The 22,339-nt window shown below is 41.4% G+C and overlaps 1 protein-coding gene across 1 annotated transcript in view; it reads left to right on the top strand.

Annotated features, from left to right (window-relative positions):
- HOMER2 (homer scaffold protein 2) overlaps positions 1–9,753 on the top strand; it is a 253,399-nt gene extending 243,646 nt beyond the window's left edge. The window contains exon 9 of the mRNA XM_089685711.1: positions 7,035–9,753. Within this exon, the coding sequence (XP_089541837.1) occupies positions 7,035–7,223 (189 nt within the window). The 3' untranslated portion in view covers positions 7,224–9,753. The remainder of the gene's footprint in view (positions 1–7,034) is intronic.
- The last annotated feature ends 12,586 nt before the right edge of the window (positions 9,754–22,339 follow it).

The following is a 22,339-nucleotide window of genomic DNA, read 5'->3' as shown; positions in this document are numbered from 1 at the left end:
GGTTAATAAATGAAATGATCATTTAAAAACTGCATTTTGTATTAACTTGGGTTATCGTGTAATAAGATTTGTTTGATGATCTGAATCAATTAAGTGTGACAAATATGCAAAAAAAAAAAAATAAAACAGGAAGGGGCAAATACTGTCTCACAACACTGTATTCTTTTGAATGTCTTTGAAGGTTTTCACTTATCCCGGTAATGGTATGACTAGTAGTAATCCCTGTTAACTGGACTTGTTCTGTAATGTTCAAGATATTTAATAATTACCAAGCCATTTCTTCTGAGTATTAGGAACATACCCCAGTATTTATATTCACACCTTAAGACCTTTAATCCAACCACTACTGAATTTGTACATGTTGATTGTCCAAGAACAGAATGGGAGGTGTGAAAGTGTAGAACCACCATTTTCTAGCTATATAAACCCATTGTGTTGTCAGCCTATATTCCTGTTAGTGCCTCAATTTACATGGCTAAAGATGTAAATTGTCACATCTCTAGGGAAGAAATGTTTGAACATTATCTGTAGATAGTATTGGATGCCACCACCCTTGCTCAAGGATGGTGTTTGTTTTTACGCCTCTTCTGACCCAGTTGTCCAAAGTGTGCACCTCATTGTCTTGGAAAAAGATCCCTTTTCCTTAAGGTGTTTGAAGACTGTTGAGTCTTGGCCTGTAGAATTCCCCCTCCTTTATTAGGCCATTCATTGAGAGGTTGTTTTGTCTCCCCAATGTACAGGTCTTTGAATTCCTCAGTACACTGTACTGCAAATACCAAGTAATTCTGCTTGTGTTTGGGTGTTAAGTCTTTAGGATGTACAAGCTACTGTCTCAGTTTATTGCTGGGTTTGAAGGACACAGGAATGTGATATTTGTTAAAGGATCCTTTTTAAAAGATCCGTTTTTCCAACACTTCAGCTTCATACCTGATGACTGTATTATTTTTGTGTGTTCTTGGACATTCAACATCTACATTTTCCATGGAAGTCGGATTAGGGTGTTTTAAAGGCCAACTCCATGTTTACTGTGCTTTTTTAATAGTTTGCTTTGGCCAAGCTAGGCCAAACCAACTATTTTCTTTCAACCGATGTGCCTTCTGGGTGCACTGTATAAACTGTATGTAGCATCAACTACCTACAGCAGGCGGCATAACTGGCGGACCACGATATGGATGCAGACCGAGTAATAGTCTTGTGATGTGTATAGAAGGCTGTGACATGAAGAATCATCATATCGCGAACATGAAGCTCGGACCTCCGCTCTGAAAAAATTTTACTGACTGGACCTCCATGAATTTTAATACATTACCCCTGACCTACAGTGTACAGTGCTGTGTTTTGGCAGTGAGATGGGACTTCCTTTGCACTCCCGGAACAAAATCATGACAGGCTAAGTACTGCTCAGTCCTTCACACGAAGCTTTGTATTGTATGAATAAATGCAAGACTGGCTGAGGTTGAGAGGTGGGCTGATGATATCATGATCTCTGTCTGAGCCAATCAGAAGAAGGCTTGTATTCAGAATACAAAGCACAATGTGAATGTCTGAGCAACGCTCAGCCCAACTCGATTTTGTTCTGGAAGTGGGATTGGAAGTCTCAGTACCGCTGCAACACAGCACTGTACACTGTATGCAGCTGATGCTACGTACAATTTATACAGTGTGCCCAGCGTGAAGGTATTAATTTGTGCCAGCTTGACCCAGATAGACAATATAAAGGCACATTTAACATAGTTAAGTTTTTGTTTAGCCAGCGGATTGAATGGAAAAACACATGTCCTGATTCCCCCATCCATACACTTGATGTGAATGAGGGAACCACTCCCACTGTGCTATTGTGTTCTGATGGTAAGGAGACTTCCCCACCATCAGAACACACTGATCAGTACTGGCAGCGCTGATTGTTTGGTAAAAACCCAGCAGGCTGGTTGTACAGAAGTCAATTGGTGGATCGACTTTAGTATACACAGCCTGCCCATACATGGATCGAAATTTGGCCAGACCGTGCTAAACCGGCTGAATTTCAATCCATGTATGGCTGTCCTTAGGCTCAATATAAATGCTGGGATATCTTCCTGGCACACAGGCACACATTGGAACTGAAGAAGTGGCTTGCTATGCTAGGAGAAACATCTTCAATATTACAGAACAAGTCCAGTTAAATGTGACTAACTACTACTAGCTGTTTTCTTGGATACTTCCAACTACTGGTATACTCCAAATACTGGAGTACTAGTATTTACGGATTCAGTATAGTAACATTGACATTTGTGACCACAGAAATGACAGGCAGCAAATGGGGGATAATGTTGTATTTGCAATTCGGTACAGATTGCAGTGACTAAGGAGGTAGGCTTCATTTGAAGTAGATTGTTGGAAATTGACTATTTGAATTATTTATTTGATTTGCTACATATTGCACTCAGTTTTGACACTCGGGTGTAAAATACTGTAATATTAACACTCGTGTTAAAATTAGTTTGGCTTTCACATTGTTCTAGCATGGTATTTATTGAGTGTCATTACTGCCATGCTGGAACACTGACAGATTACATCAGGCAGTGGAGGATCCGCTAGAACAATATTTGTTTATTACATAAAATTGCGGAGGTATAGTTTACAGCTTGGCAAGGAACTATCTTAATTGTGCTTCTGGCAATAAACTGGCACAAGATGAGTTGCTGATGTGTGCGCAGAAATCAGAGTCTCAGGAGATTGGCTCCCCAGTGAAGCTCTTTCAGGGGATTGTCATGCTGCACAAATTACACTCTGCATTTCTCAGACAGTTTACATGCAAATGCCAAGGGCTTCAGCTAAACGTAATACAGGAGGAAGCCTGGGGCACAGCATGGTGACAAAAGCTAATCTCACACAATGTCAGGTTTGACTTTCTCCTTCAAAAAAAACGAAAAAAACTAGAACTGTCAGAAACAGCTACAGGGTCTGTGAAAGGTTCCCTGAGTCTCAGGACACTAACTGTACAGTATTGGGTTCTCGCTCTGTTTGCATGACTTGGAGTCCTTAACAGTATTTGTTTGCCATAAACAGTCATAGCGCTGTGGAGTAGTCACTGGAAACTTTTTTTCTTCCACTTAGGCCTCCAATAGGATACTTCATGTATGTCCACATACAGGAAATGGGTCAGAGACTGCTTGATGGTAGATCAAATAAGTATATTATGGCAAGGCAAGATAAATGTGATGCATGAACCAATAAACAGGTCAGAGGATAAGTTAGAATGCGTTAGGCTAACTGACGTGAATACTAGCCTCAAATATTGCAATTAACCTAGAACACAATGCTAAATCAACTTAAACTGGTATGTACAGCGTTAATAAAACCTGCATAAGCAGTGAGAAAAATAAACCACAAAACAGCAAGTCCCACTGTGTCTCTGCATTAACCATTCGGAAAGTGTCCAAATTACACTCTGAAATTATACCCCTGGATGTGTGTGTGTATATATACTGTGTGTGTGTGTGTATATATATATATATATATGTATATATATATATATATATGTATATATATATATATATATATATATATATATATTTTCCCCTGGGATGTGGTTGTGTAGTAGCTGGCAGATTTAAGCTGGTCAACGTTGGGCACATAATTAAAGTCATTACATGCAGTATAAGCTGTTGGTGGCTAATAAGTAAAGGGCAATCTCCTTTGCCAATAAGCTGCTAAAAGTGGTGAAGTACGGTCGAATCCGCTCACCAGTGCTGGCATTCAGCGAACCTTATCATGGACTCTTGGCAGTATGCTGTCCTTGCAATCAGGTCCTCACAAGACTCACGAGTCCCAGCGCCTAGACTCTCCGGTGCTACCTTGCTTTAGGCATACACATAGTAAAAGGTTTCTCCAGCTCCAGTCCCAGCATGGCAGACCTTTCAGTGGCTCAATCCTCAGCTCTCATCCTCACAGGCTCAGCAATGGCACTCAAGTGGCATGTCTGTCCTCCTCCAGCCTCCTGCACAGCAAGACCTCTCTGTGGCTTAGTCCTCTGTGTCTGGTGTGGACACAGAACCTAGGAGTAGGTCTGTACTCTCCTTGGTCCCTGCACCCAAGACCCCAATTGCTCCTTAAAGCCTGGGAAAAGTCTCACTCCCTGTTCCTTGTGTGGCAGGGAATTGTGGGCAATAAAGTTTGCAGCCTAGTAGCCTCTATTGTACAGCACTCTTCCCAGAACTATATGTCCCATGATCTATTGCAGTTGCATCATGATCCTCACTTGTCCTCTGGCTCAAAGCCGCTGATGCCAGGAAGGAGGGGGAAAAAAAGCAGGAGCAAGCAGCGGGATGACACACAGCCGCTCTGCTCACAGACAGCTACAGCAATGGGGGAGGGGTTTGAGGAGGGCGGGCACAGGAGCACAAGGCTGTTCCTTTGCTGGCTACATACATTTTGCATGCTCCCAGTTCACATAGAGCCACATTGTTGTGGTCATCATTATAATACCAATTAGATGTCTGAAGAGCATGCCATAAATTGCCAGATGTACTGTACAGTGAAGGAAATAAGTATTTGATCCCCTGCTGATTTTGAGTGTTTGCCCACTCGCAAAGAAATGATCAGTCTAAAAATCGAATGGCAGGTGTATTGTAACACTGAGAGAAAGAATAGTAACAAAAAATTCAAAAGAAATGCATGTCTAACAAATGATGCACTGATTTGCATGTTCATGAGGGAAATAAGTATTTGGCCCACTCCTCTTGGCAAATCCTCTCCAAGTCATTAAGGTTTGGTGGCTGACATTTGGCAACTCGAATTTTCAGCTCCCTCCACAGATTTTCAGTCGGATTAAGGTCTGGAGACTGGCTAGGCCACTCCAGGACCTTAATGTGCTTCTTCTTGAGCCATTCCTTTGTTGCTTTGGACGTGTGCTTTGGGTCATAGTCATGCTGGAACACCCTTCCACGACCCATTTTCAATGCCCTGGCTGAGGGAAGAAGGTTCTCACCAAGATTTGACGGTACATTCCCCCATCCATCGTCCCTTTGATGCGGTGCAGTTGTCCTTTCCCCTTAGCAGAAAAACACCCCCAAAGCAGAATGTTTCCACCACCATGTTTGACAGTTGGGATGATGTTCTTGGGGTCATAGGCAGCATTTCTCCCCCTCCAAACATGGCGAGTTGAATTGATGCCAAAGAGCTCGGTTTTGGTCTCATCTGACCACAACACTTTCAACCAGTCCTCCTCTGCATCATTCAGATGTTCAGTGGCAAACTTCAGACTGGCCTGGACATGTGCTTTTTTCTGCAGAGGGACCTTGCGGGCACTGCAGGATTTCAATCTTTGTTGGCGTAGTGTGTTACCAATTGTTTTCTTGGTGACTGTGGTCCCAACTGCCTGGAGATCATTGACCAGATCCTCACGTATAGTTCTGGGATGATTCCTCACTGTTCTTATGATCAGTGACACTCCACGAGGTGAGATCTTGCATGGTGCACCAGACCTAGGGAGACTGACACTTGTTTTGTGTTTCTTCCATTTGCGATTGATTGCACCAACTGTTGTCACCTTCTCACCAAGCTGCTTATTGGTAATTTGGTAGCCCAGTCCAGCCTTGTGTAGCTCTACAATCTTGTCCCTGACATCCTTGGACAGCTCTTTGGTCTTTGCCATGGTGGAGAGTTTGGTATCTGATTGTTTGATTGCTCCTGTGGACAGGTGTCTTTTATATAGGTAACAACATGAGATTAGCAGCACTCCCTTTAAGAGACTGATTCTAATCTCAGCTTGTTACCTGTATGAAATACTACTGGTAGCCAGAAATCCTGCAGAATGATAGGGGATCAAATACTTATTTCCCTCATAAACCTGCAAATCAGTTCATCATTTGTTAGACATGCATTTCTTTTGAATTTTTTGTTGCTATTCTGTCTCTGTGTTACAATACACCTAGCATTCAATTTTTAGACCGATCATTTCTTTGTGAGTGGGCAAACATTCAAAATCAGCAGGGGATCAAATACTTATTTCCTTCACTGTATATCTGCATTTACCATACAATTCAGCAGTAGACAAATTAGTTGGTATCCTTTCATGAAAAAGAAGAACCCACATTTCTCTGAAATACCTTGAAATTGACAGACTTTGCTTTTGATTTTTGAACCAATAGAAATAATAAAATGAATACAAATGTCATGGACAAAAATGATGGGAGCATTAACTCAATATTTTGATGCGCAAACTGTAGAGGCAATCACTGCAAACAAGTGAGTTCTGTAGCTCTCAATAAGAATTTCTGCGCCTTCCAACAGGTAGATTGGCCCACTTTTCTTAAACAAAGTGCTCCAGCTGTGTGACGTTTGAAGGATACCTTCTGCACCCTCATGATCCCTGATAATTACCTTCCTTCAACGGTCCAACGTCCCTCATCGGCATCTACCTGGCTTTTTCCAGGTGCTGGGTTCCACCCATTCTCATTGCCCGGTGCAGGAAGATGCCATTCCTGTATATGCTTCAGCTGTTACCATAGATGTTCCTTAGGATATGCCTTAGCACTTTTAATGGCACTCCAATGCCCTAAAGCAATGCAACTCGAAAGTATGTGTCCTGCAGAGCACCACTGTATATTGTGGTGCTTGTGTTGCCAAAAATGGTGTATTGCCAACAATTCATTTGAATGGACTGCCTTTGCACAATACATGTTAACAACAAAAAAGTGTACATTAACACAACAGACTTCAGTGGAAAAGTGTAAACCCCATCCTACATGCATGTTGGGTATTTTGCATTGTTTTCATTATATAAATTAAGTGGAAGTAAGTAGAATCACCCCAGTCAGGACAATACAGTAGCAAACTGAAAGGGATTTTACCTTTCCACACTGAATCCGAACCTAAAAAAAAGGCTGGAGGCTTAATTTAAAATCAAGTACCACTATGTAACATTAATCTGGACACTGGATGGCACGGGAAACATGTTCTTCTAAATAACAAGTGAGCTACTGCATTTTCTAGCACTCCTTTGGACAGATTGTATTTTTTGATGTGACTTTTCTCATGTATTTATTTTGCAGGATGCTGAGCAGAGAAACCAAGAATTGGAAGATAGAGTAAGAGCACTGCGACAAGAAGTGGAGGAAAGCAAGCACAGACAAGGCCACTTGAAACTGGAACTTAAACACTTCCTGAATATATTAGACGGGAAAATTGATGATTTGCACGAATTCCGTCAAGGATTTTCCAAGCTAGAAATGGATAGCTAGAGTGTGGTGATTTTTCTTTTTATATATACACTAGACCCTTACAGTGCAAATGAAGGCCTAGGGGCTGCTGTGCTTTTTTTATTTTTATTTTTTCTCTTTTTGCACCTAGAGTGCCGGTATCATTCAGTTTAGTCTGTTTTTGGCAACCAGTAGTGGCCTAAACTTTCAAAGCCATTTTTTACGGTTTTTACAAAATCAGAGCCATTGAAATTATACAATGCATCAGACAAAAAAATGATAAAATTTAATAGATTGACACTAAACCACTAAATGTGTGGTTATGCATATTAGTTTTTCATTTTTTTTTTTTTGTTACAACAGGAAAATATCTATAAAAGAAAAAAAAAAATTGGATCACGGTGTGGCAAGAATAGCCTAATCTCTTGTCCTCCAGTCCCACTTCTAGGTTGGAAATGCAATAAGTAAAAGCACATAAGAAAGCTTAACGGTTGTATGGTTATAAACAGTGCTCTGCAAGCCTTGCAATAATTCTTCTGACACATTGGATTAGGCAGAGTCTGTGATGGATGTACTGCAATATTTTCACTAGTAAGGTATTGCTGTAAGATGACGGGGTCACTGGAACCTGACACACTGCCAGAGTTTAACTGCAAGAACAAATGCATCTTTAGAAGCTATAAATAAGAGTTCTATATTTAGTACAATACAGAATATTTATTAAAGATCCTGTATAGAATATAGTGGCAAAAAGATGAAGTAAAATTCACTGCTGTGGTCGTTCGTGGAAAAGTGTTTTCATGTTGTATTCATACACAGGAATACTTTACTAACTATATAAAAGAGGTCGTTTTTATTCAAAAGAACTTCCATTGACTTTAGGATTTTACTTTTAGAAGAGCACACAAAACTGGCAAGTTTTTTTTTTTTTTGTTTTGTTTTTTATTTTAATCTTGGATTCACAGCTTTGCAGTCAATGCACTTTCATTACCCTGTGACACTGAACAAAAATATACTGCTCAACCCTTTTTTGAGCAGCACGACATGTGCGTTGTGGTGTGCTGCAGTTCAGATGTGTTGCTCGCTACTTGTGCAATAGTTGCCATTTTAAATAATGGCACATTGTGCCTTGTGTTACAATAACACATGGTTCAATGCGTATGTTAGCAACATACAAGTCTGAAAAGACCCAATAACTTTTGGGGACCCAAGTGTGATCTCTGGCCCCACAGTTGAGCTATCTGACTTTGTAGCTATTGCTGTGTTTTCAATATTTTGCTATGGAAAATCCAGCTGTCAGTATGTGACCACATTGCCACATTACTGAACATAAAGCAGCGCAAGTTTGCAGCTGGAGGCTAGAGTCTAAGTCTCATTGTAAGAGTTTTAAAAGCAGTAGAAGTGATTTAATCCAGTGTCATCTGGGTAAAACAGGATTATCAGTTTTCAGTGAGCATTCACTTGAAGTGTACATGTCACCCATAGTCAACAATGGAAAGGGCTGGTGGTCTAAACCATTGTTGCTGACATTAAAGCATATTGAATAAAAATGAATGCTATTACTGTGACATTAGACATTCAGTCTAATCAGAATTCATCAGACATTTTGATGGTGATTTTATTGCTTCCATGAGAATTTTATAGAATCATTGGTTGGGCATGTTGTCTGCTTTTGATCTTTATATATGAATCTGTAGCAGAAGATTTGTGAAAGCTGGGCAGCTTTTTTTTGCTGCCTGAACAGACTATAGTTAGAAAGTAGCCCAAGTGATATACTATGCCATTCATGCGTTAGCGATATCATTAGTGAATCATAGTCATTTGATAATGGATATAAGTTACACAAAATTATTGCTGCCATGATAAGCAGGCAACATGCATACTTAAAGGAAACCTGTAGGGGAAGAAATTATGCCTGCCGATGCATAGTAGGCCAGAAAGCACCTTCCCTTCCCTCTGCCTTTTGGGTCCTTTATAAAATCCCCCATAAATACTCCATTCTTGATTTGGGCACACGTCTACAGCCTCCCACCATGGAACACTCTGCACCACTTCTCAAAAAGTCCAAATTTACATAAAAATTTCAGGAGGTCAGAAATAAGTGCCTGCTATGCTTTGGAAGGGTTCATTTCTTTTATTTTTGTTTTTCCCCTACAGAACCACTTTAGTAGGGAGTTCTCCTCAGGTAAGCAGACATCACTCATTTTGCGTGGGGCAGGTAAATGCACATTTTGTCATTTCAGGCTGAGATTGTCACGGCAGTGCAATTTGTCCTGGTAATATCGGTGGCATGATGGGTCACCACAAAATGCCTTATACATTAGAAATGCCAGTGCTAGACTTATACCTTCCCTTTTATACTGTAATAAAGGGTGTATTGTTTGGTAAATGAATCTTCTACAGTTGATGTGTGTAACAAGCCATGGCTGAGAACGTCTACATACACAGACCTCAAAGTTTCCAAGTCAATGTTCACAGGGCTGTTACTTTGAATATATGACAAATTCTGCCTCATGGTTCTCTAATGATGTTTCTCTTGTAATTAAAAACAAAATAAAATGTTTGACACAAACTGGGATGTCTCTTACAATAGAATTGCTGAAAAAAACCATGGTTGCTATTTTTCTTGATTTGTGCATTTCAAATGAAGACAAAAACAACTTTTCAAGCTAGCAGGCTGATCTACAATAATGTGATGAAAGCTGACCTGTTAGGCCGCATTGGGTGTTTATCCCTTTGTGTGTCCTTTCCCGACTTTTTTTCATGTGCCCGGGAAGCACAAGTTCAGTGCCCAGCCCCACTGCCTGCAGCCTGTCAGTGTCTATGAGAGATGGAAATATTTTGTGACTGGACGCTGCACCGAGTGGCACTTGCGTTTTGAGCCCTATGCATTCAGGAAGGTATGCCCAGAATGTGAAATACTTGCGTTCCAGGCATATGTCCGTGAACACACAGGGTTCTAATTGTATGTACCATTGGTACAGCATGCAGGCATGGCTTCTGTTATTCACCATAGGGCCGCATACAGCTAACCTGGCAAGCCCCCTTACAAAAAAACCCCACAGTTTACTGTGCTTCAGTTATGAACACAGTGAGTGATCAGTACCAATCACTCATTGCGTTCATTCAGGGAAGGATGTAACATATTTACCAGACCCTTCCTCCACTCTCCATCCTGAACGTTCATATTATGTGTTGGCAGCTGCTGGTAGGGAGGAGAGGAGAGAAGTCAGCAGCACTGCGGGGGGATGGTGGCACACAGGGGGGCCTGGGCAGCAAAGGGAAACATATGGTTCACAGGGAGGGTTATGGGTGCAGCAGGGAGCAATTACTGGAACCGATCCCCGGTATGGTTTTCTCTGCAGCATCTGAAAGCCAGTGGGAGGGAGAGGAGAAGAAGCCAACTTTCATCTGCTGCAGAAAGAGCCATACAGGGATCGGTTCCAGTTGCCCCCCCCCCCCACTGTGCCAATCACTCTCCCTGCCCACATCCAATTTACCCAGCTGTCTGGGCCCCGGACAGGAAGACTGGTGGCACCCCCATATCCACGGTCCTGCATGCAGCTGCAGCATATTTCAGTCTCTGGTAAACTTTGACAGGAAGCGGGGCACATGTGACTAGCGGGCACACAAAAAATCCAGGATTGGACACACAAAGGGATAAACACCCAGCGTGCATGTGATCTTACAAACCTGGACAGTTTAAACTGAACTTCTGATGGGAAAATGCATTATGGAGGTTACTGATTAGTAAAAAATTCATGTTAAAGCAATCAATAGATCCAGAGATGTAGGCAGCTTAAATTCTATGCAAATCCCAGCTTTTCCTATCAGGTCTTGCCTCCCTCATTTATGAGTTTCCGTACTACACCGTCCAGTACAGGCTGTTACACTATGAATAACATGAAACAAATATCAGTGTGCTCACACAACCAAAAAGAAAAGATGCAGCACCATTAGCCCTGGGGCCACAAAGGTACCATTGTTGTAAGTCAGCAGTCCCCCCGGGGTGATCGTACACTGCCAAAAAACTGAATCAAACTGTCAACCAAATCACATGAAGTACAAAGCCCAGGCAAGAGGCCACAGCCTATTCACTTTACATAATGCTGAAACATGGTGTAGGTTTTTAATTTTAATATAAAAAATGGTTAGGTGCCCCAAGGGGAGCTAGTTGGGGCAAAAGTGGGAATGGGAATGTTTAGAGGAAAGAGGGGGAAAAAAACTTGAAATATAACCAAAACAAAATTTTAAAAAAGGGAGAGGAGGGGTACCAATATTTTTTTTTTTTTTTTGGCATGGAGGGTCAGTCTCCATTTTAAATGGAAAGTTGAGATTTACAAAATGAACACTTCACTTGTAACTCTTGTCACTTCCTATGGAACCTGGGGATCATATATCCCATAAAAGCTAGCTTTATTCATTTTACATTGGTGAAAATTTTTTTTAAAGAATGTGCTCTTTGAACATGCACATACTCTGTGCTTTTATTTCAATGTAAAGTGTATTTTAGAGTGGTTCTAAAGGCAGAAAGTTTTTTTACCTTAATGTATTCAATGCATTAAGGTAAGAAACCTGGGTGCAGCTCCCCCCCTTCTTATACTTACCTGAGCACCATCTTGATCCGGTGATGTGCATGAGAGCCGCGGCCCTCCGGGGTCTCTCCCCTCATTGGCTCACACAGCAGCGGGAGCCATCGACAGTCATGTGTAATGCTCTATGCTCACTAAACACTATAGTCCATTTCAGGAGTAAGCAGGAGAGGGTAGCTACATTCCTACATACAGAGGCACCATAGAGAATTAATGTGGTCACTCTCTAACAGGAAGTAAGATCATATCAGCAAAAAAACAAAACAAAAGGGGGCTGAGAGCAATAGTACTTTTTTTAGTTCAGAATATATTCTTAGGTCATTTTTTAAATTAAGCCATAGTTTTCACCTGAAACAAGTGTGCATATCAGAACTTGTACCTAAAAAATGAAGACTATTCTGAATTCCCTGTTGTATGCACAGTTGTTTCAGTGGCTCAAAATGCATTCAAATCAGGTTCAACATAATCACAATGAAACTAGAAGTTTCAAAAGGAGGTCAGCAATGGCAACGCTTGTATTGCTCTTTGGATGAACATGTTCTCATTCACATAGCATAACCTACCAAAGTGTAAAGCAGGCCACACATTAGGCAATTATCTTTTCTGAAGCCACAAGTTGCAGGAAAGAAAATTCCTCAATTCCCCCCATTAACACAGTTAGTGATGAATGAGGAATCCCTCCTGTGGAGCTTTTGTATTCTGACAGTGGGAGGTTTCCCAGCTATCAGAATTCAATGATCACTGCAGACCGCCATAGCCATTGGCAGTGATCCAATGTAACAAAATCCCAACAGCGTGGTTGTACTGAAGTCGATCAAGCAATCAACTTAAGTACGACCAGCCTGCCAATACATGGAACGCAATTTGGTCGGTTTCTTATGAATTTCAATTAGTCTATGGCCAGCTCTAATGGTTCAGAAATCTGATTTCCAAACTTTGTCAATGAGTGGGACCTGTCCATAGGCTACTTTCACATTGATCCACGGCAAAAATGCATTACCACTTTTTTTTTTACCTGGTTTGCGGTGTGTTTTTAAAATGACGTGAATCAAAAACTGCCCCAAAAATGGGTGTGTTTTTTATATACGTTTTGCCTCATTTTCCATTGATTTCAATAGGGAGGTGCATTTTTGGTGCATTTTTTTTTCTATCTCAGTTTAAACTCGGTTTAAACCTGCACCAAAAATATAGCAAGCAGGACTTTGAAAAACACACCAGATCTGCAACAATCAGTGTGAAGAGTTCCATAGGAATAAATGGTCACACATTTTTCTTCCATTTTTTTTTTTAACACAAAAGAGGAAGAAAATGGATCAGTGTAAAAGCATGAGGCCTTTTACCGAGAAATGTCTAGGTACCTAGTTAAAAGTTTTTCTGGTATGCTGTGTGAATGGAAACTTATAACAAAACATACAGTGGGGTTTTCTTACATTTGACTGGAAAAGTAGAAATACACTTAAAGCCAAAACTTTTTTTCAAGGGACATCTCCTTAATATGACACAGCAAAAAGAAAAAAATAACACAGGTTTTAACTATTTCCTATTCTAGTCAATATTTTTTAAAAAGCATTGACTTTAGATATACTTTAGCCACATTGCAGCCGGCCCATTGTAGCTTTATTGCTACAGAGTGGCCGCTCTGCGCAGAATCATGTGTATATATACGCGATTCTGCAGTTCAGGGTAGGGGGTGCGCACCCGTTGTTGTGGGCTTTTGGAATCATGTCAAAAATATGACTTTTATCAAGATATAAGGTTATATAGTAAACAGCTCAGCAGAACCGGATGTTAAGAGTTAATTTTGTCTTGGTTAAACCTTCAAGAATTCTAGTTAAAGAAATGAAGAGAACAGGGAATTAAGACTTTTCCAAGACAATGGGATGTTTGAACTGTCAACAAGGACTATTTGTATATGGAAGTGAGAAGAATGCATCTACAGAAAGTCAAACACATAGGACTCTGACTTGTAAACATTTCAACAATAATGAGACGGGAACTCAACTGTTTGGAAGCTTAACCAAAACCTGTAGAGTGTGATGAACCAACAAACCTCTGAAACTATTACTATCTACTATTGTTCACCAAGGGTGAAAGCATTAACAATTGTTTACTATGAGTCCGATACAAGGGCTAGGCAAACAGAGATTTTTTCCCTACAACAGAGGAAATGTTGATGCTGAAACCAAGGGGTGAAATTCAGGACATTTAAGTTTAAAAGTTCACTGTATATCATTACAAAAATGTACTACAAAAACAGATTATGAATAAGATGTCATAGACTTTAAACACCACTAAATACTCAGCAATGGGAACTATATATCACTAACTTGAGTATTGAGATGATGGGAAGTAAGATGTATTATAAACTAGCATTAGTTACATGTCTTATCAAGAAACAAACAGGATGATACTTCAAGGAGGAATAACCGAATATACACCTATATTCCATGGTCCCTATTTAGAATATCATAGGTATGATCACTGCTATATCTGGATAGAGCCGTATATTTTATTCCTGAAATTACCTGAAGATTCCACCCAAGGTATGAGTCATCTCAAATGCTCACATTGTTCTGTGATACATGACCGCCACCTGGCGGGCAGGTGAGAAATAGCTTATGTACACACATTTCTCAACTAGCCAATCAGGAAGCCTGGTGGGAAGGTATCTTAGAACAATGGACTAGTGGATATAAAAAGCCCATGTGCTGTAACATAAAAAAAAAAAACCTCATGAAAAAGAAGAACCCTCATAAGACCTCATGGAAAGACCTGACATCTGAAGAAGATCTCTGCTGAAATAACTACTCTTCCATCTTTTCAAACTTCCTAAAACTTTAAACCTCTAAACTTATAACTTCCTACATTCTCCCCTATTGAATCTATCACTTGCCTATATATCAGTCTAACGGCGTTCCACTGCCAGCTAAATCCACGGGAGAGTTGCCTAGTCTGACGTCCGGGTGTGGTGAGATGTTTATTTGATTTGTATTAATTATTTCCTCTGTTGTGTAGAATCATAAAAATTACCGTAGTGTATTACAACAATATTGGATAGTTAGATATATGTAGTCAGATACTGTGTTACTGTTAAAAAAAATTGTTTATTGCCATATTATAAATTTTTCCATATTTCATAATTTATTGAATATTAATAACCAGAGTATCATATATCAAGGGCTTACTTCTTGCAAGCCTATGGCCACGGCATGTAAGAATATAACCTTTGAGATATTCGAAATTATTAATTATTAATAAATTTAATAAATATCATATCATTTAAATTTGTGATTGATGTAATTAGTTAGAGACATTATTAGTGTGTCTTACATTGGTAGGATATATTTTTGATTGTGTGTACCAATATTCATTTATCACCAGTCTTTTGTGTTTTGTGTTAATATATATATAATTTTTGTACATAAATAAATTTTTATATTTATCTATTATAAGGCAAATTTTGTGTGTATGGTACGAAATCATATTGGCTAAAAGAATTCAAGGTATAATAATAAGTGGTGATCAAATTATCAAAGTGTCCAAATTATTGGTTTATTAAATCTTTGCCGTATTTTAACGGCTGGAGGCACTGTAATATTTCATCTAAGGGAAAGGGACACGCCCTTTATAAATAATATATATCCTTACATAAACCACCACAACATAAATTTGGAGGCACCGCTGGGATCCATAGAAATCGTACCATAACACAAAACGCACTGGTGATTGTATATTTGTACACGTTATCAAACATATATTTTGTATCAAAATGGCATCCAGTAATCACGGATCCACCTCTTCCAAGCATAACGAGGAAAATATGGCGGCTCAAGGCATTGAGCAGGAAGTTATGAAGCCAGCTCGGAAAGCTGCCGGTGCTTGGCAGAAGTATGTTGAAAATGAAGTAATAAATTATCTCCGCAAGAAATTGAATTTGGGGGATAGCAATAATGAATTTGTGGATGAAGAGAAAGAGCAGGCCATGGGCACCTTTGAGGACCTGTTTAACCAAAAGGGCCAGGTTGTTGGGTTTTTAATGGCATTTGCTGGAGCAGAAAGTGATAGAGGCCGTGACAGACTTCTCCTAGAAGCTTGGCCCATGTTATGGTTCATGACCGCTGGAGCTGCCCAGCAGACCAGGATTCTAAGGGAAGAGTTGTCAGAGGCCCGCCTCTTGTTAGAAAGCAAAAATCAGGACATTGAGTCTTTGAAAGGGAAGCTTGGTCATGCCGGTGTTCGTTTAGACGAATCCGAGAAACATTATGATAGATTGGTCGGAGACTTTCGAAGTGCTCAGGACCTATATGAAAGAAACTTTCAGGAATTAAAACAACTTCAAGAGAAGTATCAGGACTTAAAAGATGAGGTGAAGTACTTCAGATCAGAGAGGTTATCTCCTGTCAAAATTAAAGTTCACCCAGGGGATAAGCATGACCAGTCAGAACTTACCTTGATAAAATCTGAGCAGAAAACTCTGGAGGAGCAGATTATAAGGTTGACGGCCCAAATAAATTCTGGGGTCCAAAGACGGACCAACCCAGTCAAGCCAGAGGCTGATGAGCGGAGATACCCGCATCACAGCGAAGTATCTGATAGTGAGTCAGGGTCAGAATATAGGTCACCTCCTAAGCTTTCAAGATACACTCCAGAGCGCTCTGAAGAAAGATATGAGGTTTCATATAGGCAGGAAGGGAAATCCCAGGGGTCATTCAGGAGATATGACACCCCAAAGGTCATTAAGTTCCTGAAGGACACTGTTCCTATGTTTTCTAAGAAAGGGTCCCTTGAAATCACCGAACACATGAAAACATATGAACAGACGTTAGAGATTCTGGGCATTAGAGATGACCACACCAAAATAGAATTGCTGCCATGGGTGTTTGAGGAGAAATACCGGCAATTCTTTGAGACCTTGAGGGCCTATTCCAATCAGTCCTGGAGAGAGGTTAAACATAAGTGCCACATGGAATTTGGGCCTTATAAAACTGTAACCTCTGCCAAGGCTGCGGCCTACAATTTAAAGTGTGGTCCTCACCAAAGCCCTGCAGAATTTCTGGCTGTCCTCAGAAATGCCTATTTCCTGGCTGAAAAGGATCCCAATCCTAACCAGCCAGAATTCAAGACACTATTCTATGAAGCATTACCTGCTTACATAAAATTGGGACTTGCAAAGGATTACAGAAAGGGATGCTCTCTTGATTGGTTGGTAAGAGAGAGTGACTATTTATTCTCGATCCAACAGTCCAGTGAGGGCGGGATAAAAAGAGAACCTAAAAATAGCCCCAAGATAGTAGCAGCCACTACCGTTTCCCCTCCAAATCCAAATGTGCAGGCAGAGAAGAAATCATATGCGGAAGTAGTCCGTGGGGGTAAAACCAATGGTTCCCCTAGATTTGTACCTCAAGCCCAGCAAGTGAAGGAGGTCCATAACTTTGCACCCCAAAACCAGTGGGTGAGAAAGGATAGACAAAAGCCAGGGAACTACGGTAGTGGAAGTGAGAAGAATAAAAAGTATGGTAAGGGCCAGTACAGTGATGAAAATCAAAGGAGGCAATGGTATCCTCAGAGGTTCTATTATCCTCGCCAAAACCAACATGGGAATTTTTATGGGAACCCCAATTTCAACAGGAACCATAATTACAATAAGAATCCCAATTTTAATAAAAACTCCGACTTCCAAAGATTTCCTCCACGCCAAGAACACCCTCAGGCTCAAAGGGGGGATACAGTACCCCAGGCTCCCTTTAATAACAGGGAGACCCCAAAACCTCAGAGAGAACAATGGCGTCGGGACCAGAGCAGTAGTTCTGACTCTGAGTCTCATTACCAGTCTCGTCCAAAATACAAGCGCAAGTATAAGAAGAGGGAGAATCAACAGAATGACTCCTCTGAGCGTATTGGACAAATAGAGGCACAGGTCAGCAAAATGGCTGAACAGATGGACAGGCTTGTCACTCAATTTCCATCCAATCCTTTTTTAGGAGCAGCTCCTGTGACCAACCAAGGGTCACAGAATTAACAGGCAACCAAGCCTTAAACCAACAGGGGAGGACACTGAGTCAAATGACAGGAGATGTGTGCCCCGTCCCTGACACGCCTACTAATGGAGAAGTTAGTTCTCAGGCAAAGGGGGACCATTTGTTGGTTATTAATGATTCTCCTGTTTTTCAGTGTCCATCTATTGCCCCTAATATAGTCACGGCATCGGAAGTCGTCGGGATTGACAAGCCAGACGGAGCACCAACTTCTAGTTGTGCTTCTGTCTTGAGACAGTCCAAGAATCCCACCAGGGAGGATAAGGGTAATGTGTCCACCACATGCGGTGAGATAAGAGCCAGTCATATGTTATTGAAGGGCCCACAGATCTTCAACCACACTAATTTCATGTGTGAGCTGACTGAATCTGATGGGAGATATTATGCCACGGTGCAGGTGCAGGATGCCAGTGATCTTTCGATTGTCGGCTTAATAGACACTGGATCCCAAGCAACCATCATGTCACAGGAGCATTTTGACAAAGTGGCGAATGTCATGCCCACCAAGCCAAGACTTAAAAGTTTTGACAGCTCATTGATTGGTGTAGGTGGAGACCCTTTACAAGTCATGGGTACCGCCTGGCTGAAACTAAAACTGGGTAATAAGGAACTGAGACACCCCATCATCATTGCTAGCATATCACAGCACCACATGATAATTGGGATGGACTTCCTAAAAAGGCTGAACACCATAGTTGATTGTGTGAACCAAGTCCTGTGGTCACAGGTAAATACCCCAATTAAATATGGGAAACTTAAAACTCCCCATTCCCGACAACACTGCCACCTGGTGGAAGAAAGGCCTGGATCATTAGAAATCCATTTCAGGAACAGCCAACTTCCTGATGTAACGGTTATCAAACCTGATGACTGTAACCCTATCAGAAGAGATGAGGAACACATTTTTAGAATTCCCCAAGATAAAATCAAAGATATTTCCCTCCAAGATGACATCCTTACGATATCTTTTCATCAGGAGGATAAACCAAGAAAAGGGGGAGATCACACCCAATTCTTGACAGGTATTGAAAGGGTTAACAGCGACTTGTTTATCCCCATCCGGATAAATGGTCTTAATAGGTCAAAATATGCCAAACTAGATTTGAGACAGGAACACAGCTTTGTAAGCCATGGGCTGATAAAACACCTGACCGAAATGGAAATGATCCGTTTCTCCACACCTCAGCGTCATTGGATTTCAGACTCCCTTGATGACTCTGATGATCACAATTCAATGGCTAGGTGTCTCTTAAACGTCACTGTAGGAAACAAAACAGCCACCCATGTGTTCCTAGTCTTGGATAGTCCCCAAACTAAAATTTATTTTGGCAACGATGTATTACATCGCTTCGCAATGCAAGTCGACCTAATTAATGACTGTTTATGGAGTCGACTAAAGGGGGACCCCGAAAAATACCAAAATCTGGACTTAGCTTTAAAATCCCAGCAACAGATGCCTTATGCTGTTGAAGTCCAGGTAGCCCAAAAGATTACAATTCCTAAGGGCATAAATAATTTCATACTCCCCATCCAAGTTAAAAAGGGACATAGACTGAAGGGGTCAGATGCATTAGTATGCCTCTCCCATAAAATGCAGGGGGAGGGACTGAACATTACACACACGCCCCTAGTCAACACACATCAATCCCCGATGTACATTTACGTACATAATCTGTCCAATCAGGACATCGTCTTACCCAAAGAGACCCTTATTGGTCTAGCGGTAGAGACTGAATATTATACCTTTGGGGTTACTAACCAGGTGATTGGACTCATCCCCGATGAATATTTGTCGGAGGAACAATTAATTGAACAAACATTCCATTCATTACCAGAGGGTATTTTCACCATAGAGTCCATTTATCCATTCGATTCTAAAGATGGCACCTGTCGAATCGAAGAGACATCAATTGTCTTTGATCACCCAATCAAAGAACAAGAGTACCCCAAAGAACCTGGATGGCAGGAGAACACACACACACATCACATACCCAATGACCTCACCACGAAACTTGAAGAGGCATATGAGATAGGTCAGCCGGAAAGCTTTCCTGGATTCAAGGAGTTAGTGGAAGAGATGGTGGCCCTCGCCGACGCGTGTGCCAGTGATCTCGACCGACAATTGCTCCGAGAGCTTCTCCTTGAATTCCAAGAGATCTTTGCCAAGGATTCTTACGATTGTGGGACTACTGACCTACACATCGCTAGGATCCAAACAGATCCAGATGCCCCACCAGTATTCGTAAGACAGTATAGGTTACCATTAGCTTCCTATGAATCTCTAGCTGAGATTATCAGGAAGTTACATGAAAGGGGTATAATTAGGCCCATCCACAGCTCCTACAACCACCCGATCCTGGGTATTTTAAAACCCAATGGACAATGGCGTTTGTGCGCTGATCTCCGTCAGCTGAACAAACGTGTGTACATGTCAGGATGGCCTGTCCCATACATAGACCAATGTCTAGCCCAGCTCCAAGGATCCCAAGTTTTTACAGCCTTGGATTGTGCACAGGGGTATTGGACCATTAAGGTGAGCGAGGAAGACCAATACAAACTGGCCTTCAGTTTTGGGAATCGACAATATTGTTGGGTACGAATGCCTTTCGGATTCATAAATTCCGGACATGAATTTGCTGTGTTCATGCACAAGGCCATGCCAGACGCCTTCGAAAGGGGGACGTTGGCATATGTGGACGATATCCTGATCAAAAGTACAGATATGACCAAACATATTACAGAACTTCGGCATGTCCTGGGCCAATTAAAAGCAGCAGGAGTTAAACTGTCCTTACAAAAAGCCCAGTGGTGTCGCACGAAGGTAAACTTCCTAGGCCATGAAGTTACTGCTGAAGGTTTGAACCCACAAAAGAAGAAAGTTGAGGCGGTTCTGAACTGTAAAGTCCCTACTAACCTTAAAGAATTGAGATCATTCCTAGGTATGGTAAACTACTCGCGTAAGTTTATTGACAATTACGCTGAGATAAGCAAGCCACTGCTTCACCTACTGAAGAAGGATGTCGAATGGTCGTGGGGTAAGAAACAGGAGGACGCCATGAAGGAATTAAAGGAACGTCTCACACAAGCGCCGTGTCTCGGATATCCCGAAGGGGGTAAAAATTTCTATCTAGAGACAGGGTTTACGCAGGTAAGTATGAGTTCTGTTCTTTACCAGAAACATGATGATGTCAGTAAGGTGATTGCCTATGCCAGTAAAACTTTGTCCCCGGTTGAAGTAAAGTTCAGTGACTGTGAAAAAGCTCTATTGTCCACCGTGTGGGCATTACAGAATTTTCGCAGTTACATTCAGGGAGAGAGAATCATTGTTGAAACGGCACACCAGCCTTTACAGTATTTAAAGAGTGAACGTATCAAGGGAGGAAATGTGTCTAATAGCCGCATCACTGCTTGGACTTTGTCTTTGCAAGGGTGGCCTCTTGAAATTCGGTACAAACAGAACAAGGAAAGTCCAGTAGCCCAGGGCCTAGCCGAGCTCCATGATTGTTCCGCAACTACGCCTGTTATGGAGGCCCCGGACACTGACTTTCTGGAAGAACAACTGTTCTCTCCCTACAAGGTTTACGATGAAGAATACTGTAAACAGCTGCCGTGTGTATATGTGGATGGTTGTGCTTTTCATCACAAGGATGGGGAACAGCTCCAACTAGTGGCAGGTATTGGAATCGTTTGGACCCAAGGTGTCACCCCAATTTCTGTGGGATACAAACTTGGACCAAAAAGCAGTCAGGTTGCTGAACTTACTGCAATTCTTAGAGCAGTTGAGATGGCTATAGAGTTCAACATTAAAGAGTGTGCCATCATAACCGATTCCAATTATGTCAGGAATAGTTTTGTGGAGTATTTTCCTAGGTGGAAGCGAAACAACATGAACAAGAGTAATCACAAACCCGTGAAACATGGTAAGCTCTTTTGTCACATCGATGAACTGGTAAGGTCCAATGATCTCACCCTGCACTTCAAGAAGACCAAAGGCCACTCCAAGGTTCTAGGTGCCGAGAAAGAAGGGAACGATCTGGCCGATTCTCTAGCCAAGGAAGGGGCAATCACCGGTGAACTGATAGACATTGACCAATTTTTAGGTACCGTACAGATTGAAGCTGTCACCAGGCAACAGGCCAGAACAGCTGGTGATCCGAATGCATTACAGTGGAGTCACGATTCTCCTAGTGAGGATTTAATTACTGCCCAAAAAGAAGACCCAATAATTGGCTTGTTTTATAGTCATATAGAAGATCCCAACCAAAATCCCATAAATAAGGAAGTATGTAGTGGGAAGGAGGATTTACGTATCTTAATGAAATCCAAATCCCAATTCTCTTTATACCAGGGATTGTTGATACGAACCTCAAAGGGTGGCGTACAACAATGGGTCGTCCCACTTAAATTTAGAGGTTTGATGCTACAGCATGCCCATGATGCTCCCACTTCCGGTCATCGTGGAGAGAAGATCACGTATGAGATCCTGCGGGATTATGCCTACTGGCCTCATATGTTACGTGATGTGAAGGAG

Source organism: Staurois parvus, unplaced genomic scaffold, assembly GCF_062004578.1.
Source record: "Staurois parvus isolate SC_StPar_1 unplaced genomic scaffold, SC_StPar_1.0 ptg000381l, whole genome shotgun sequence".
Lineage (NCBI taxonomy): Eukaryota > Metazoa > Chordata > Amphibia > Anura > Ranidae > Staurois > Staurois parvus.
The sequence above is the reverse complement of the archived record's forward strand: the minus strand, read 5'-3'. Positions and strand labels throughout refer to the sequence as shown.